Genomic DNA, 18,120 nt, shown 5'->3' with positions numbered 1-18,120 from the left:
TTGGACCACCAGGACTACACCACCACTGTGAACACAGTCTGGTTGTCCAAAGAAACTGTTTGATGCAGACAAGATCCACGATTCTCCCCAGTTCTCCGCTTAAACTAAATATGGCTTGAAGCTGCCTCACATGAAGGTCTAGACTAAGCCATCACACAACAGTCTTCCTCATATCAGACATTACGACGTAAAAACTGCTCCAGAAACTGTGTACCTGATCTCCTCAGTAGAGTTGAACACACTTGTCTGAAAATCTGGGATAAGAACTGCTTTATGCTTTATATTTCTTGTTAATTTTTATTAAATAATTATAAGCACACATTTAATTGAGGAAATCTAGATTGCTATTTCATTTCTACTTGAATATTGTGAGAACTACCTTAGTGGGTCTGCTGGGGCTGAGTAACAGTGCACCATACTGACCCAAAATGTAATACAACCGAGGAGGCATAACAAGGGTTTGTGACAGAAACTGAAAACAACATGGTGGGGGGAAAAAAAAAAAAAAAAAAAACAAAAAAACAAAAAAACATAGCAATGCTAGAAAGGCAAAAGGGAAAGGAGAAAACAGACAAATGAAGGAATACTTTCAAATATTTAGTTATGCTAAAGTTTTGCACACGTATAATGACTCAGAGCTTCAGTTTCAGGTCCTGCTCGTTTCCATATGCCTATCAAGTCTTGAACGATTGTTTTTCATTGAGATGAATCACTCAGACTTTTGCACTTACACTTTCCGTCTTAGTATCCAAGGGTTTTCCAAGTTACTAATCAGGTTGTGCGGATCAACACAAAATAACACAGCTTCAGTAATCAGGATTGTTTGGCAATTTAACAGTGGCTCTCAGTGGGAGCAGGACCAGCACAAGCATATGGCTTATCTCAAGCACAGATGAAATCTTGGGTAATTTTTCCAGAAGAACCTCACATGTAATTTATACTCCTTGTCTAAGTCTTTTTATGCCTCTGGTTGAAAATCTTTTCTGAAATAAACATCAGATTCCTTGATTATATTTTAAATGTTGTTAGATCTTTATCTTAAAATACCACTGTCACTGAACTGAAGAATTGTTTCTGTTTATTTCAGGGCTGAATATATTATGTTTCATTAATGAACATATATTCTTGAGTTAACAGAAAAAGTTTTTCCCCACATGAAATTCTTTTTAGACAGAGACCTGCTTGGTGCAGCACCGACATCCCGCACTTCTCTAATAAAAGGTAAGTGCTTTCCAAGTCATTGCCAGTTATAGTGCAAGTACATTTCTAGACACAGGGTGCTGAGACCAGTCAGTCAGTAGACAAACATTAGCCTGACTAGCGCTCAAACTCTCCTCACCGACACTAATAAGCATTATCATCAAATTACCTCAGACCTGACATATGGAAAAGTGCTGAGGAGCCAACAGTTGCTCAACACACTTTACTTACCAAGACCTCTGTTTTTCGCTCCTTCCACTTGCAGGGAATTAGAAAGATTCAAGACCATCAGTGATGAAATAAATGCTTTTCTGAAATTCTGCTTACCTCATAGCTCCATCCACGTCTGCCCCCCCGGCCATCCTCGCAGAGCCCTTGCAGAGGAATTAGGATGAACAGATCTAATAAAACCAGGGAAGGGGAAAGGTGGCCTGTTTGCTAGAGACGCAGGCTTGGCACGTTGCGTAAGCGCTGCACGCCCGGCAGCCGGCCCCGAGCTCACGGCTCGCAAACCCCCAGCCCGGGGGAGCCTCAGCTCAACAGCGCCACCTAGTCCGAGCACGGCCCAGGCGGGGCCCGGGCCCTGCAGAGCGCTCGCCCAGGCCGCGGGGACAACGCGAATCGCCCGGTGCTGCGCAGTCCTCGTCAGCTCCGGAGGACTGGAGGGCTTCCACTAATAAGGATCTTAGAGGTGTTTGCTTTGCTTTTGTTTAAAGCAAGCAAACAAAAACCCAAAACAAAATAATCCTCCAACACAGACGGGGGGGGGGGGGGGGGGGGGAGAGGGAGCAGAACCAAAATATCTCTATGTAATGATCAATCTCTTGCTATTTTTCCTGTTTTTATAAAACATTCAGTGATGATCTCGTACAGATTGACACAGGGTGAGCTCCATCAATTTCAGGCTAGTCCTAACTTGATCCCCTGTTCCCAAGCTGAGAAAATCGCTTTTTGTATCTGTTGGCTTCAAAACAAAAATTTGTCAAAGCAAACATTAGCCATTGCTCAAAAACTGGTCAGAATAAGCAAGTCTCTCTGGCTATACTTGAGAGAAGAGATGGTAGCTCTCTAAAATACAGGGAAAAAAAAAAAATCACATACCTGAAGACATATCACATAACTGACATAAAACATTCAGGACATAGGCAGCAGAAAAGTTACCAAAAGTATTATTAAAATTAACTACACTCACTTTTATTTACTGGTTCACCTAACTCTAGAAACTAGATTAAACATACAGTAAGGCAGGCAGAACCAGTTTCAGGCAGAGATAAGCAGAGCAATATCTAAGGAATGACGATTATACTGGGCTCCGCTACACCAGTATGCACTTCAAATCATTGGAACAGCGAGTGAAACGAGAGGGAAGGAACCATACTTTTGCCTCTGCCTCAGTACGACCCCTCCTCCTAGTAATTCTAGGTCTGGGACTGACACAGCATCTGCCAAGTCAGGCCATAACCTCAGCAAAGATGGGACACACAAGTAGGAGACAGGCAATATAGGCAACAATGCTCAGGTGTGTATGAGTGCTACAGATGAAGCTACAGTCAAGAGTCTCCGAGATGGAGGACAGAGATATTTTCTCACTTAACCTTACATTTGAAGAATCAGATAGTTACATGATCAGCACTAGTTTTCTGCATGGATGCTCTTGCATAAAAAGAAAGGTTGATTAACTATATTAACTGTATTTTCTAGAACTTAACACTTTGAGACTTTCATCAAATTTTGTTAAATAACTGTTAGGATCAAAAGTTATTCTAAGACAGGAGAAAAGCAAACAGATATACGAGCGTATGCGTGTGTATGTATATGTACTCACAGATGCTCTCCAATACCACCTATATTAGTTCCTTTGCCTTCTTGTTTTCCCCATTCCCCGATTACAGAGTTGGCTTCTCTTCCAGTGATGGTGCCACCTGACTGACAAAAATTGCTTGCAACAAGGCTACGCTGGGGCAGGTGTTCATTGAACAGATGTATGCAGAACAATGTATAATGCAGAAAGTGAGTTTAGGTCATATCTAAAAGTCAGGTTTTGGGTAGCTGGACACCATTCTGGTCCACTCTATAGGGATTGTTTTAATACATACGTCTACCCAGACATTCTCTCCTATTGATGTGAACTGGGCTTGTATTTCCAGCTACACATATAATCCCAAATCACAGGATGCGAAAGGCGATGGGGATAAACACACTCTCTGATGCTCATTCAAAATGCAGGTGATACACTAACATTAAGACTACTTGTCCACTAAACAAAAGGGGGTGTTTTAATCCACAAATAAGGAATTGGGCTTGAAGAATAGATCCTATAAAGAAGAATACACAAAGATGAAGGCTAACAATCCCCATTAGATCCATTCATTAATCCATTGGCAGTAATGTTGTAAACCTCATATACCCCTTAAGTAGTGCAGAAGGTCTTCATAGAAGGTCCAACACAGGAAAGAAGGGCTAAAGAACACAGTATAGAAAGAATAGTAGATTATTATTAAAAGTCTGAGGCAAACCAAGTCCTTCCCAAAACAGAAAGATTAGTCTAGGTAAGAAATTCAATACTTCACATACACATCCTCAACAAGTATTACTAGAGAATATCAGAGAATGTGTTCAGTTTCAGGTTTCATTGCCACTATGAGTTTGGGAGAAGGAACCACTTATTTTCAAAATGCTAAAAAAACTACCTGTATAGATAATGTAATATTCTTAATTGCTACAGCATATATTGAAGATAATGAAAGTCATGCTTCTAATGAATTTCACTTGAAATCAGACACCAAGGAGTTATACATATCCACAGTTTGGCAAAGAGGAAAAAAATGATTAGCCAAATTACAGTTAGAGGCTTTTGAAAATAGCACATTCATGCTATTTCTCATGTTAAAAGTTAAATTTTATTGCAATTCGGCAAACATACTACACCTATAAGACTGTTCCATATGTCCAAGTCGCACTTAGCATCCAGTGGACTGGTAGCTTCATCACCATTTGCTATCTACCTATAACTTGGGAGTCATCAAACCCCAGCTTATGTCCAAACACCCTAGGTATCTCTAATACTTAGTCATGAAGAGGCCCAAAAGATCCATACTAAACTGAGTAATCAAACCAGTGTTAACTTGCCATATTAAGTGAGCGTGTTAGATACTGAGCATTAGTTCAGGGTGAGCTACCTCATCCAAAACAAAAACATTTAACAGTAGGAGAGATATGATTTTAATAGGATCAACTAATCTGATGAGGTCAAAAAGTTTAAATCCGATCCTCTTTTTCTAGCACAGACATCCACTGTGAAATGTACAGACCTAATAAAATGGTCTTAAATATAATGGAGAGAGCTGTAAAGTCTTTTTACTATTATTACACAAATGAGCAATTTGGGGCCAGAATAGTAAGATTCTCTCCATGTATTAAGTTGAATACATGACATTTTCAGAACAAAGTACATCTGCTTTATTTTTCCCCCTCCAAGATTAGAAAAACCACACACACATACACACACTGCAGAATGAAAGAATGCAGGCCCTGCTCAGCATGAGCAGTGGCTCGGGCATCACCTTGCATTTTGCTAATGCTACCATGAAATCAAAACAGAATCTTGTTCTGATAAAAAGTAGTGACAAAGGAACTTCTCTGTTTAATAATGAAATAAATAGGACAAAAGTAAAAATAGTCAAAAATTTAATACATGTGCTATGCTTATAAATTATGGAAATAAAACTATCACAAGATGTCACTAAGTTGTAGGTAATAAAGAAAAGGTGCTACAACATTGTATGAACTGAAAAAAACTTTGACTCAGCTTCTCATTAGAAGAGAGACAATACTGAGATAAGTTTATACAGTGAAGACCTCTTAAATACACAGCCCTGAATTTCTGTATGGTAATCTGTGACAATTGAAACTTGGCCTGTTCTTAAGTCACATATGCACTTCAAAGTGATTTTATTAGAGGTTTCAAATGAACAGAGATGCCTCTAGGTATTTGCCAATTTCCAGCTCTGCAATAAATTAAGCTTTCAAAATGCTTGTGTTTTACTGTACAAGCGGACTAAAACTTTCTATGGAAAAAAAGAAGCATCCCAAATGAAGCTGATTGCAATAACAGGACCCAAGGCGTATCAAGTCAAAAGGAAAGGAAAAAAATTACTTCTTTCTGTCTCTTTAGAAAAGTTAACAAATCCTGAAATCCTGGTATTTGTTAGTAAGGCTTGCCATTATTCCACTGTGGCACAGTTGTCTTTATTTAGTCATCTGGCCTTTGGGAACCCATGTCCCTCTTTATTCACAGTTAAGAGAATTACCAGCAGCAACCACATAACGAACTTCGAAAGGCTGGTTCAAGTGGAAATATTTTTTGCATTATAAACAGTTATTCCAGGTTTTTCATTTAAGTGGGCTGCACTGTAAGTTCTGAATTGCAACACAATATAGCCAGTTATATCATAGAAGATTTTTTTTAAAGACAAACTTACAAAACATAACAATAGGTTAAATAAATAAAAACAGTTAAAAAACACGCTTAATTTCCTCTGTGCAATTACGTACCAATATGAAAAATATTACTTCGATCTCTGCACATTTCATGGTTCAGTCTCCTGGAACTCACTAAAAATAATACTGACAAAAAAAATAAAGGAAAAAGCAATTTGTTGACAAATCAGTGCTTTGGAGCTATTAAAAAAAGCACACATCAGAATTTGTAGTTCCCTTGCAGTAGAACAGTGACCCAACATGTTAAAAATTAAACATTGGTAATAATGTTAATATATAAAATATTAGTTTAAAAACTATAGAATGACCTTCTTAGCAGATATGGAGTGTATACATTGGGGTCTATGACATACAGCATATCTGAAGGCAAGTTCACAGAATGCTGAAAGGCTCACTGCACATTTTCTATGGCAAGGAAATATTGCAGCTTTAAAATAAGCTGCACAATACTCATCTCTATCTCTTTCACATGAAAGTGTGTAAAAAGCAAATCAGCAAATAAACTCTAAAATAGATTTATACCAAAATCCTCTTTTTTACATTGAGTTTACAGCTTCTATCCTTTTGCCTGTACTATTATTGGAGTTTCCTTCAAGAAAAGTCAAAGTTGCATTTTGGGGCCATGAACAAGTTCACGATACAATGTACTGGCAGACAGAACTTTTGCATACTAATGAGATTGACTCTTTGTTGCCTCCCCCCCCCCTTTTTTTTTTTATTTTAAGATATTGATCTATGGGACAAGAGGTCAAATATCAATTCCTTTGACAAGGGATGCCTCCAACGTAATGTTGAACTCCTGCAAGGTCTGCAGCACTCGAATCAAAGAGTTCACAAGCGTATGGTCCTTAAACAGTGCTATGTCTTCATACATCTGTGCTGTGATCGGGCAGTCCGCAAGCAGGGCGATCCAATGATGCAAAAGGTGGTCTCTGACAAAGTTGCATTTTACAATTTGGAAAGAAAAATAAAGTGAAGTTAATTTCCCATTTTCAAAATAATTTTTATTCTTTGCCTTCTAAATAGAACTATCTTCTTCATGTACTTTAATAAGGTGGGGAAATGGGAGCAATTGCATGTGACACTTGTTCAAGGAGGGAGCATCCTCATGAGAGAGAGAGAGATTTCTAGGCTTTCCCCCTTCACATCAAAAGGTACAGCTCCCAGGAGGCCTGGAAGCCCTAAACAGACCCAAATTCACTGTCCTGCTCCACTCCTGTCGTGTCAGAGGCTTCCAACATGGTTCCAATTTCTCTCTTACCCTTCTCAACAATTGAGAGGGAGAAGGCAGGGAATTCACAAAGGCAGGAATGGGAGAGGCCTCATTGACTCCTGGTTTTCTGTTTTCTCTCCTGACCTTGCTAGATGTACAGGAGAGGGAAGCTATCCACACCAATCTCCTACTCTTCTCTCCTGATTCAGCTGCTCTGTGCTCTGCATTGCCTCATTTTTTCCACAGCTCAGACTTCCCACACTTCATGTGCTTAAGAACTCAAATAATCGGGACATAGTTCACTTGATCCTTCTTTGGTAATGTCAAAGAATTTTAGAAGTAATAGTCAAACTTCAGAAACCAGCAGTTGACTGACTTCATTTTACTAATATGTAACATCTTTTGCATTTTATTAAAATAATAATAATAAAAATACCTGGCTCCAAGACACACCAGCATCTGAAACTTGCCATCCTTCCCAATGTTTCTAGGGGTGTTGTTGATAGCAGTCATAAAGCGACAGAAATTCCTGGCCCTTGTCTGCCAGTTCTCTTCAGGGACCACTTCATTCTGCTCAAGGGTCTCATAATATGTTTGTGCTTTTTCTTAAAGGAATGATGGGAGACGAAGTTTTATCAGTGCATGTAACAGTCCTAAAATCTCTGCAAGATCATTCTCCAGTGCTTGGAATAAAATAATTAGGGACTATGACCTCCAAATCCAGATAATTAAATTTTAAAATACCTCAGTATAATGCTTTCCCCATAAGCTTGCTTTCAAATCCATAAAGCTATTCAATGCCCACATCTGACAGCTGGCAAATCAGCAGGAATGTTTGTGTCATGGAGAGGACAATTACAATCAAAAGACCTTGATTCAAAGCTTGTCCACAAGTTTCCCGAGTGGTTCCATCTATTTTTTTTTTTCCTGTTTGATTCTGTCCTCCTGGGTTCTCCATTTGTAAAATGGGAATTCTACTTCCTTTCCTCAGAACAGTGCTAAAACAGTTTTAAGATCTACTGCATTTTGACATGACACAGTAATATGATGATGTAAGAATAAGAACTATGTCAAATACTTACTCATAACACGGAAATGCTATTAAAGGTAAGTCATTTTTTAAGAGATGAGTTAGTGTACTCAGGTGAGTTATTCAGGTCTTTAAATCAAAGAAACTAACGGCTGTGTTACAAATGTATATTTATAATCCCCTTATTACAATGTCCAGCAAGTACCAATAGCACTAGATCCATGATTTCTTGTGTTTTATGAGGCAACTCAACTTCTTAATTGTTTTATTGCTTTCACAATGCTCAGTTAAAAACAAGGTTGCCATATGACAACTAACCACCTAATTTAAATAATTCTTTCTCACTAGGGAAGCTTGTTTTGCACTACTTCTGCTAGAAGGACATAGTCCAATTACAATAAAAGTACAGTGTCAACTTTGGCAGAAGACAGATGCTCTCTTTCTTTCAACAGTACCAGGAGGTAAGAGCTCTCACATTAATTCAGCTGCTGAGATGCCTCCAGCAAGTATGCTATTCACACCAACAGAGACAGTGGCAATGATAAAAAGGAACACAGGTGGATACATTTCAAAGACAAACAGGCTCCAGTATGTTTTCCTCATGCTTACCTAGGAAGTCCCAAATAAAGACGTTTTTGAAGAGCCTGGGTGATTTAAATCCATGCTGAAACACTTGCTCAAGAGCTGAAACAAGTCCACTTTCTCCACACAGCAACAGTGTCAGACTGCCTCTCTACCAAGCACACACAGAAAAAGTACAAACATTTAGCTCAGTTTGGCAGCCTGGACACAAAACTGTCATATATGTTTATTATTGAAACCAGTTTTTAAGTAAATAGATGCCCAAAGTTACAGTCCAGTGCCAAGCAATGGCCCCAGACAGGATGGCCCAGTTCTCAACAGTCCTGAGCATCCAGCAATTTGTTAACCTCCCAAAGAATGAGGCTGAAGAAAGCAGTCTTAGGGACTCCAGTAGTTTGTCTTGAAAAGCTGCCACAAAAGGACCAACATAAAGATCACGAGCAAGTTTTGCCTCATAGTAATGACCACTGTACAGGAAATTTTAAGAGAATATCTTCCTCTAAATAATAAAGGTCACAGGTCCATTGTAGCACATGCCTCAAACTGCTTGCTTGTCAACAAAAACAAAATTTAATTTAATTTTTAAATATTGGGAAAAAAAACAAATTCTTCTACAGATCACGGTAAATTCTATTTTGCAAAAACAGTGTGTCAGGTCTTGGGATTATTCTTTAAATACGCACATCAACAGAAATTAGGCTGTACATGAATTTGCTACATTACCCTGAACTTAGAAAAGGTAGATGCAGAAGAAGTGGCAGGACCTACACATAAAAATTAATGACTTTCAAGGACTACTGCTCGCAAGGGCTGAACTTCGATGTAATGACAAAGGCACTTCTCAAATTCTTTTTTTTTTCCCATGAAATAACTGCTATGACAGTTAAGACAATCATCTTTACATTACAACAAGCATAACTCCAAAGCGTACTAGGAGACTTTGAGAGCATTTCGACTTTACGTAGCTCATGGGTTTGCATGTTATAAGTAGCCAGGATAATGCAAAACAGGCATAAAAAACAAAACCAAAAACTTTTCAGTACTCAACGTAGATGACAAAATGTCAGCTAATTCAGAACACACTGAATAGGTGGTAACACTCTTGACAGCCATACAACCAAAATCCTAAGCAGAATTTGACTCATAACACAATATCAAATACTAGGATATTGAATTTAAATTAACAGAATATTCCAGGTAGCAGTAAAAATTAGGTACTTGAAGATGTACTTTTACATCAATGTAGTCTGAGCATTTCATTTTTGCTCCATTAAGGAATTCTGAAACAGAGATTACTGTTCATTCAGTTTAGTGTTTTCTCATATATATCCTCCAATGCTTACTAATACAATTTGCAAGACTGGAGTGCAATTACACTGACAACACAACACCTTACCTCTTTCTCTGGCTTGTGGAAATGCTTGACAATGCCATTGACAGCTTCACCAATAGCTTCTTGTATCTGACCAGTATTTAATTCTGCAAAATACAAGATAATGCCATTCACTTTGTAACAGCTTTAGAGATAGTACCTGTGCATGAGGGATAAGGCACATTGCAAGGAAGCAAAAGAACATGCACTGGTATAATCTATACTTTGGCAAAAAAGTGCTGGACCGTTGGCAGTAGAAATCCAATTCTATTTTCATTTACTGTGAAGGAGGAGGAAGTGGAAATGGTTTGTTGATATATCAAAGTTGAAAGACCACAGTTTTAATATGACAATAAGAAGAAAGGTAGGTTTGAGTATTATGCGAGTTTTCAAGCTAGGGCCCAAAACTAAGATAAAGAGATGTGCTTTAATTAGGACCACAGAATCTGGGAATCCTGGAAACACCTCCTATGATAGTTCTACTGTAAATCCAAGCATGCTTGAGAGCAAAGTAACCAGTAGATTTATCAAGAATAAAATAACCCCAAAATAGTAGTCTCAATAGAAGACTAATGTCCATTAGCAGGCTTTTTTATCCATGAAAGAAAGGTACAAGAGAGGATGACAAGTTTTTATCTTCCTCCACAGTATTCATCCCACAGATGAAGGGCAAGAACGCAGAAAACACCACTAGGGCAGCTAAGCACAGGAGCAGGAGTTTAGAGATTCATTCCTTCCAGCTTTGGAGGCTTTCAAAACTTGACTGGACATAGCCTTGAGCAACCTGTTCTAACTTTGAAGTAAGCCAAACTCTGAACAGGAGGGTTGGACTAAGTGAGCTTCACATGTCCTCTCCAACCTACTGCTCTAAAATAGAAAAATCCCATGATTTGTTTTGTGAGTAGCTTTCTGCAAAAGATGAGGCAAAACAGTACAGGACATCTTCCACCACTCACTTGGCTTATTGTTTGGCGATATAGTGACCAATCTTCTGATCATGCTTGGCGACTGCTGCAATGGAGGAGTTCGGCACTGCCGCTCATCAACCTCAGTGTGGGAAGTCAGCAACTCTCCCACTAGGATCCTCTCTAAGCTGCCATCATCCATTCCCTTTCCAAGCCACCTTCCACAGGGAAACCTGAAAATATAAAGCAGGTGTTTCGATCAAGTCCTTCAACCCCAGATTCAGTTTCATGCCAAAGACTTTCAACTATAGTTGCTAACAACTACATTCTACTAGCACAGTTATAAAAAAATACTTTGCTCTCATCTAGCAGCTAACACTTCTGCCAGCAGAGGGAGCACAAATGAAACAGTTTTTCAGCTCAGTTTTGTAATAAATGCTGCACTGGGTGATGTACAGAGCAAACAGTGAAGGATTTTACATGTGGGACACAAGATAACACAGCTCAAGGGCTGCAGAGGGAAAAGAGCTAGAAGGGGAAGGCTCACTGTACGCTATAGGTGGATAGTGAAATATAGCTATGCTTTTACTGAATACTTTACATAGTAGGCCAGCCATAAAAGAAACAACAAGTATACTTAAGTGCCAAAACGCCAACACATCTATTGAAATTGGGATACTCAGTCAGACGCTAGGAAGCACACATGCTCAGTTGCTTTTTATCACTTTCCCCAAAGCAGTGCTGATGTCAGCTTAACTAGCTCAGTCAGAAAACTGAACAGCATCCAAAAAGAGAATTGCCTCATTTAATTACAAACAAGCTGGCACACAGAACTGAGTGGACATGCCCACCAATTTCTCATCAACACAAGCATGACAGTTTCTCTAGACAAAGGAAAGGTCACCAAATCATGCTATAAATCTTCTTCCTCTTAGTATTTTCACTCTGCAAATACAGAGTTCTAACACTCATAAGCCCTTTTATTCCAGCTTGCGTCCAAAGTTCTCTCTATAACACTACAAAATACCAGCTATGTTTGGTAAGCAACAAGCTCTAAATTATCATTTCTGTCTTGGTCTCAAAGCAGATTTTTTTTTTTAGGATGCTTAACTGTCAACTCATCTTTTCTACCAACATTTGGAGATCAGACATGAGCATCTGCAAATTGAAAACTCTGCTTACTTTTGTAAGAATCATGACTTGTTTAATGCCAGAAGCCAAATGACCTTTCTATGCCTTCAGGTAATGGTATGTGTAGTCACAGAGCCCCAGGACATAAGACCTTTATGAGCAAACAAGCTCTACTGTGCCAGCTCCCTGCAGAAATTCTACTTACCCAACAAGAAATGTCAGGATGATACTTACTTGTAAGTATGCCCTGTTATTTCGTTTCTGACCATAACATATTCCACTAGCCACTTCGCATACAGCCCTGAATTATCATGTCCTATTTGCACTGTGGTTAGTTTTCCCAGGTTTTGGCACTGCAAAATTAAACAAAGTTCATCAGAGCAAACTGAAAGAGTGGTATGCTGGAGGAGTAAACTATTGGAGAATTTACTGAGATGGGAAATCAGAAATGTGGAGCTCATCTCCTGTTCTGATTGCATGACTGATTCTGGGCTTTTTAAATTAGGGGACTGGGTTTTCTTGGGAAGGGGGGAGGGGGATTGTTTTTCTTTTATTTTAGTACTGTTTTGATGAACAAAGAAAGCATCACTTAGATTTTTATATCCAATTTTACCCAATAGTCAAAAAATCAGAGCAGAACCATTTCCGTCTTTGTATCCCATAAGAAGAGGGTACGACACCTCCCACCAGAACAGCACAGAAGTTGTGATATAAAGACAGAAGTCTTGTCCTACATTGCCCAAAGGATTTGTCAGTTCTGCTCTCCGTGTTATTAAATACAGATTAAAATTGCTATGCACAGGCATAGTTAGTATTTGAGACTAACTGCACAGAATACAGATGTGAAATGTAATACAAGATGCTACAGCATGAGGCGAATTTAAAATTGAACAAGTAGAACACCCAGCAAAATGTTCTTGTATCAAGCAATACAAACCTCAAATGTCATTTCTAATATATTCCTGGGAATCTGCAGGACTCCTGTTTCACCCAGTTCTCCTGAGATACAGATCCAAGGATTGGCTGTAAACATTGAGCCACCAAGTTTCTTGCTAGGAACAATCAATATATGGTATGGTATCACTGCAAACACAAGACAAAATAAAACTTCAAAAATAAAAAAGGGTAATCATGTAACCTCTTTTATGAAGAGAGAAAAAGATAAATCATAATAATACTGCACTATCGTGAAATGTAAAAAAAAAAAAGAAAAAGAAAAAAGAGCTATTTAATCACACTAACACTTCTGTGCTACACACTGATTGACAATCAGGAATGCACAGACATGCTAGTGTACACACAGTAGTCATTAAGATGTAGAGTCGATAGCAAAACAATGTCAAATGAACAAAGAAATATACATGGAGTAATGTCTTTAAATGAGTGTAATCTTTTTTTGCCTACCAGTCTCAAGATGTCATGAAGATGGTTACCTATCCCTAGCTTACAGACAAGGGAGGAGAGAAGTTCATTCATGTACCCTCCACTAAGCTGTAGCTCAGCATGAAACTCAAAGTTTAACTCCTAACCAGTGTTTATGGGTGTGTGTGTGTACACACACATACACACACATACACCCCTCCCTAACACTAATTCCCATTCAGTTACAAACTGAAGCCTCTAGTTGCAGTGCTTACTCGTGGCAACATTCACTACTGTGACTGAACAATTTCAGAGAAAATACATTATAGTGCTGCAAGTTTCTCTGTACCATATTGCTTTTAGTTACGCTAACCGTATGACTTCTTGATCTGAAAGAGGAGGGAGAAAACAAACAAACAAACAAAAAAACCACAACAACACTTCCCCCCCCCCGCCCCGCACCTGGCAGCACACACAGTGTTTGAGCACCAAATACCCTCTGGTCCCCTGGTTTACCAGTAACTAATTCAGCATAGTCTCACCTGAGTTACAGCCCCTACTCTGACTCAGGAGGCAGAAGGAAATACATGTGCTCTTCCATTACCTAGCATCTCATGGACAGCTTCCTATTAACCAAACTGCTTTTATAACAAAATCCAATTATCTGAATGGTCACTGTGCTTCTTGGCAATTTGCCCTTCTTTTATAGTGCATAAATGGGTTATAGTTATAGCTTTTCAGCTGAGGCATTTAATACATTTCTTCCTAAATGTCTCCTCAGCTGACAGTGGCCTCAGGAAAGTATTCGGTGGTTGGATTTTCTAAAAAGCTTCATGCCTATGGCCTTTAAAAATGAATTAAAATGTTTCCCTTTTTATTTTCTGTGCTAATAGTCTTAAAGTAAGTGACAATTTAACATCATCCAGCAGACCAGACCTTAGCATTGTCCATAACTTACCCTCAACAAGACGTGTTACATGGAGTCATTTCTCATCATCTCTCTGTCCATACTTCTGGCTGAGGAATGACTATATGGATTCAGATAGTCATTCCTCAACCAAGGATTTGGTTAGAATTAAATCACTCTGCAATTCATTTATAGAGCAAATATATGCACTTTATGTTACAAAGTAGCAATTAAGAAAAAATATTTTGCTTAGACCTCCGCTTCCTTTCTCTTTTATACACACAATTATGGATCATAACATACTATCAAGGATAGCTCTTACCTTGGGGCCAGAGGGGACCATCTCCTTCCCCCCCCAGATTATAAACTTTACTAGTCTTTCCTTATCATTTTGCCTTACTAGAGTGGTACTGTGGCAGCAGGCACATAAACGCTTGAAAACTCTGTAGCATGTATGTGTTAGTAATAAGGAACAACATGTAAAAAGTTTCTATGGGGTGCTCCCCCCCCCCCTTTTTTTTTTTTAAACTACCACTTAAATGCGTTAGAATTCTGGTGCAGTCTTCAGCGGGGACTTCACTGGCTATCCCAAACTCAGAGATGGATGTGTGGCAAATTGAGCCGAGCATTAAAACACAAAAGTAGAAGGTCATAAGGTCTTTTACAAAGTAATAGCCTTTAAAATTACTAACATGTACTGAGTTGATATTCTTATTTTGTTATTATTTTTGATAACAAATAACCTATACTGCTTGTTTAGTATGCTACACAGAAGTCCAAAACAAAATTTTCTTCTGAGTGCCCCCCCCACCCAGCTAGAAGAATCAAAGCTGCCACTAATGCGCATGTTTTACTAAGTTAGAAACAAAAGCCTTCAGTCACACACAGAGACACACTACTTGCCTTCAGAAAGGATATTAGAAATAGTTATATAGCACACGCAGATGGATACCAGGAAGAAAGCAGAACATTGCTCAAAAGTGTTTAGAAATCTGTATAAAGGACTCAACCATCTCTGGTAAACAGAGTTCCAGGGAAAGCAAATACTTACAGACTGTTGTGAAAACATTGGTAAAGCAAAAGTAATCAACCGCATTGAATGACAGGAGATGATATAAGAATTGTTCTTTCTCATCATCGCAGCGGAGGAATGCATAACGCTTGTAGAGTTTTCTGACAAAGCAAAACAAATAATCTGTCATAGTAACATGATGCTTTCAGTGAAATGTTTTCTATTATGCATATTTATTATGTAAACTATGAAGAATGTGCAAGCAATTACAAGTGACAAGTGATACTTGTAGAGCCAACAGTATTTAATCTGCCAAGATATGCAGACACACAGCAAGTCTGAAGTCTCTTGAGTGCAAGAGTTCAATTTACACTGTTTTCCACCACTTAAAAGCAAGGTTTGGGTTGGTCTAAGGGTTTCCCTCCACCCCAAAGAAATCAGAGAGAGAAAGGACTTTTATACCCTCTAGGATAAGATTCTCTGACCTCTTTCTAACACTGAAGTGTCTGAAGTAAGAGTTCTTGCAAGCTGCTTCTGAACAGGTGGACCTGGGGGCAAGTGCTCCAGCACATACATGGCACAGAACAGTTATAAGGCTATTTTTAAAGGATAACATGGCAAACTCTGGGGCTATCTACTTGTATCAGATTATAGGTGATATCCCAGGACCTACAGCAACCCATATATTAAGGTAGGGTATAGCTTCAGTGTAGACACTAGGCAGCTCCTGAAACAAAGTCACCAGCATGCAAAGGTGGCCAAAAGTCCTCTTATTTCCCTTTCTGCAAGGTTGCAAACTTTGCTAGACCTGTAACATCACACAGAACCCCAAATATTTTTACATGGAGATATCAAAAGATGCAGCTCAGTGGCTGCTCATAGGAGGAGACACTAGCCAATATAAGAGAATGAACTGTAAACAATCTTTTATACTTACTGACATCATTCAAGTACATTACAGAGCTTAACATTGCAAGACTTGCAACAGAGAAACCCTGACCAGAGCTTACAACCTCAACCTTTTCAAGTGAAAATTCTGACTGACAGATAGTCTTAGAGTAACTCACTTGCATGTGGCAATCACTACTGTTTTTTGTTAATTATTGCAACCAATCAGTGATACCACTATTGATGAATAATCATAAAAAGAGTATGCCAAGATGCATCAAAATCCAACTGAGGCCAGAGGAATCCAAAACATTGTAAGAAGCAAGCGTTAGTAACGCTGACGCAGCCATGCACAGACTGTTCCTGTCAGGAGGACATCCTGATATTTCCCCTCAATTTCAGATATCAAACATGGAAAAAAAACCCAGCAAGTGGCTCACAAGTCAGAAATTTGCAAAACAAATCAATGATTAGCACACACACATATTCTCACTTACATAACAAACATAACACCAGCGATTAACGGGACGTGTTCAACAAATATAAAAACAGAGTCTTAAATCAACATAACCTGCCTGTAGCCACACAAGAGGTGAATCCATGACGGTCCCCATGGGTCCCTGAGTTTGTTTCATTTGAACAATCTGAACCATGTGCTTAGACAGCCTGCCCACAAGACTGTGCTCTCCTGGCTTTTCAAAACAGCAGATGTTTCAGCTGACCTGTGCACATTTTTGTGGCCTTTCTGTATGCACAGTGTTTCCTAATTCTTTACAGGAACCTAGCAGTGCTGTCTTTTTGACTGTCAGAATCCATGTTACCCACTTCAATCCATATATGTTACCAAGTACAATTCACATACATTACCAACTTCAGCTACTTCTACATTATGACAGTGAATAGGATTTTGCAAGATCATCAGTACTCAAGATTTCAGAACAAGGATGAAGTTTTAAATGAAAGCTGTTTGACTGGATCAATATGTGCATGTGGACACATCTTTTCTATCACCTAAACAGGGTAACATGAGCATGGATAGGTAAGCAAATAAATTCCACTTAAACTTAGGAACTCCGAAGTCTCAATAATTTGAGAATCCATTGGTCTGCTTAGTGACTGGCATGATCTCGCTGCATTTCCTGGGCTCTGCAGAGATTATTAGAATGACCCATGCTGTGATGGTCATAAAGTATCTTCTATATTTAAAAAAGCATCCTCAACAACCTCTTGCATGAACTCCATAGTAGCAAAGAAGCAAGATCAGCAAAACAGTAAAGCAACAAGGACCGTTTCCTTCTTCTAGGCCTCATTTACCAGTGGAATAAACAAGTTGAATATAATAACTAGCACAGAGATGCACATCAAGACATCAGGAGAATGAAGCTAGGTGATTTCCTTCTGTTCCCCAATGCCAGTCCCTTTGCAGACTAGAAAGAAGCCAAATGTATTTCAGTTTTCTTCTATTTTTAGCAAAAGCCAAGTGAAGAAAAAGGGTTAACTACAATATTTAACAGTTAGTTGCTTCAAAAAAAAAGCTACCAAGTTAACCATAAAAAGACAAACATGATTATTCTTAGTACCTTGCTGAACTTAGCACTACTCCCTCTATAAACACGTAATGGAATACACTTTTAATTCATGCTGTCTCGAATGCCATAATCTTTCTTCAACTAGACTATCTAAATATGCAGTACAAAACACTCAGGATTACGTGGAATCAATGTCATTTCTATGCAAGCTGCCCCTTTGCTTGTCACTTTCATTTAAATATATATTTTACTGCTGTCTCTCGCTGACATATTTAAGTGTTTAAAAAAAACAGAATCTGTTTGATTGATGAACAGTGCATTGGCAAGTGCTGAGAACTTTTCTTCTTCCCTTCCCCCCCCCCCCCTTTTTTTTTTTCTTTTTGGAATGTCCTCTCGCATCACTTGTTCTGCATGGGCAAACACTAACAAATTTAACCTGATCTAGATGGTTGACTTCACTGGAGAGGCCCAACTTCAACTTAGAGATAG

General features: G+C 38.8%; 1 protein-coding gene across 2 annotated transcripts in view; it reads right to left on the bottom strand.

Annotated features, from left to right (window-relative positions):
- Positions 1-4,870: 4,870 nt before the first annotated feature.
- The window catches only part of DENND5A (DENN domain containing 5A), a 70,664-nt gene continuing 57,414 nt past the window's right edge, over positions 4,871-18,120 (bottom strand). For both annotated transcript variants that reach the window (XM_064513030.1, XM_064513031.1), the window contains 8 exons: positions 15,254-15,375; positions 12,871-13,016; positions 12,168-12,286; positions 10,854-11,035; positions 9,922-10,004; positions 8,553-8,676; positions 7,350-7,518; positions 4,871-6,632 (listed from right to left, as the gene is read on the bottom strand). In XM_064513030.1, coding sequence (XP_064369100.1) covers positions 6,449-6,632; positions 7,350-7,518; positions 8,553-8,676; positions 9,922-10,004; positions 10,854-11,035; positions 12,168-12,286; positions 12,871-13,016; positions 15,254-15,375 — 1,129 coding nt within the window. In that variant the 3' untranslated portion in view covers positions 4,871-6,448. The remainder of the gene's footprint in view (positions 6,633-7,349; positions 7,519-8,552; positions 8,677-9,921; positions 10,005-10,853; positions 11,036-12,167; positions 12,287-12,870; positions 13,017-15,253; positions 15,376-18,120) is intronic.

The sequence above is a fragment of the Dromaius novaehollandiae genome, chromosome 5 (genome assembly GCF_036370855.1).
Source record: "Dromaius novaehollandiae isolate bDroNov1 chromosome 5, bDroNov1.hap1, whole genome shotgun sequence".
In the NCBI taxonomy this organism is placed as follows: domain Eukaryota; kingdom Metazoa; phylum Chordata; class Aves; order Casuariiformes; family Dromaiidae; genus Dromaius; species Dromaius novaehollandiae.
This window is presented reverse-complemented; position numbering and strand designations above follow the sequence as displayed.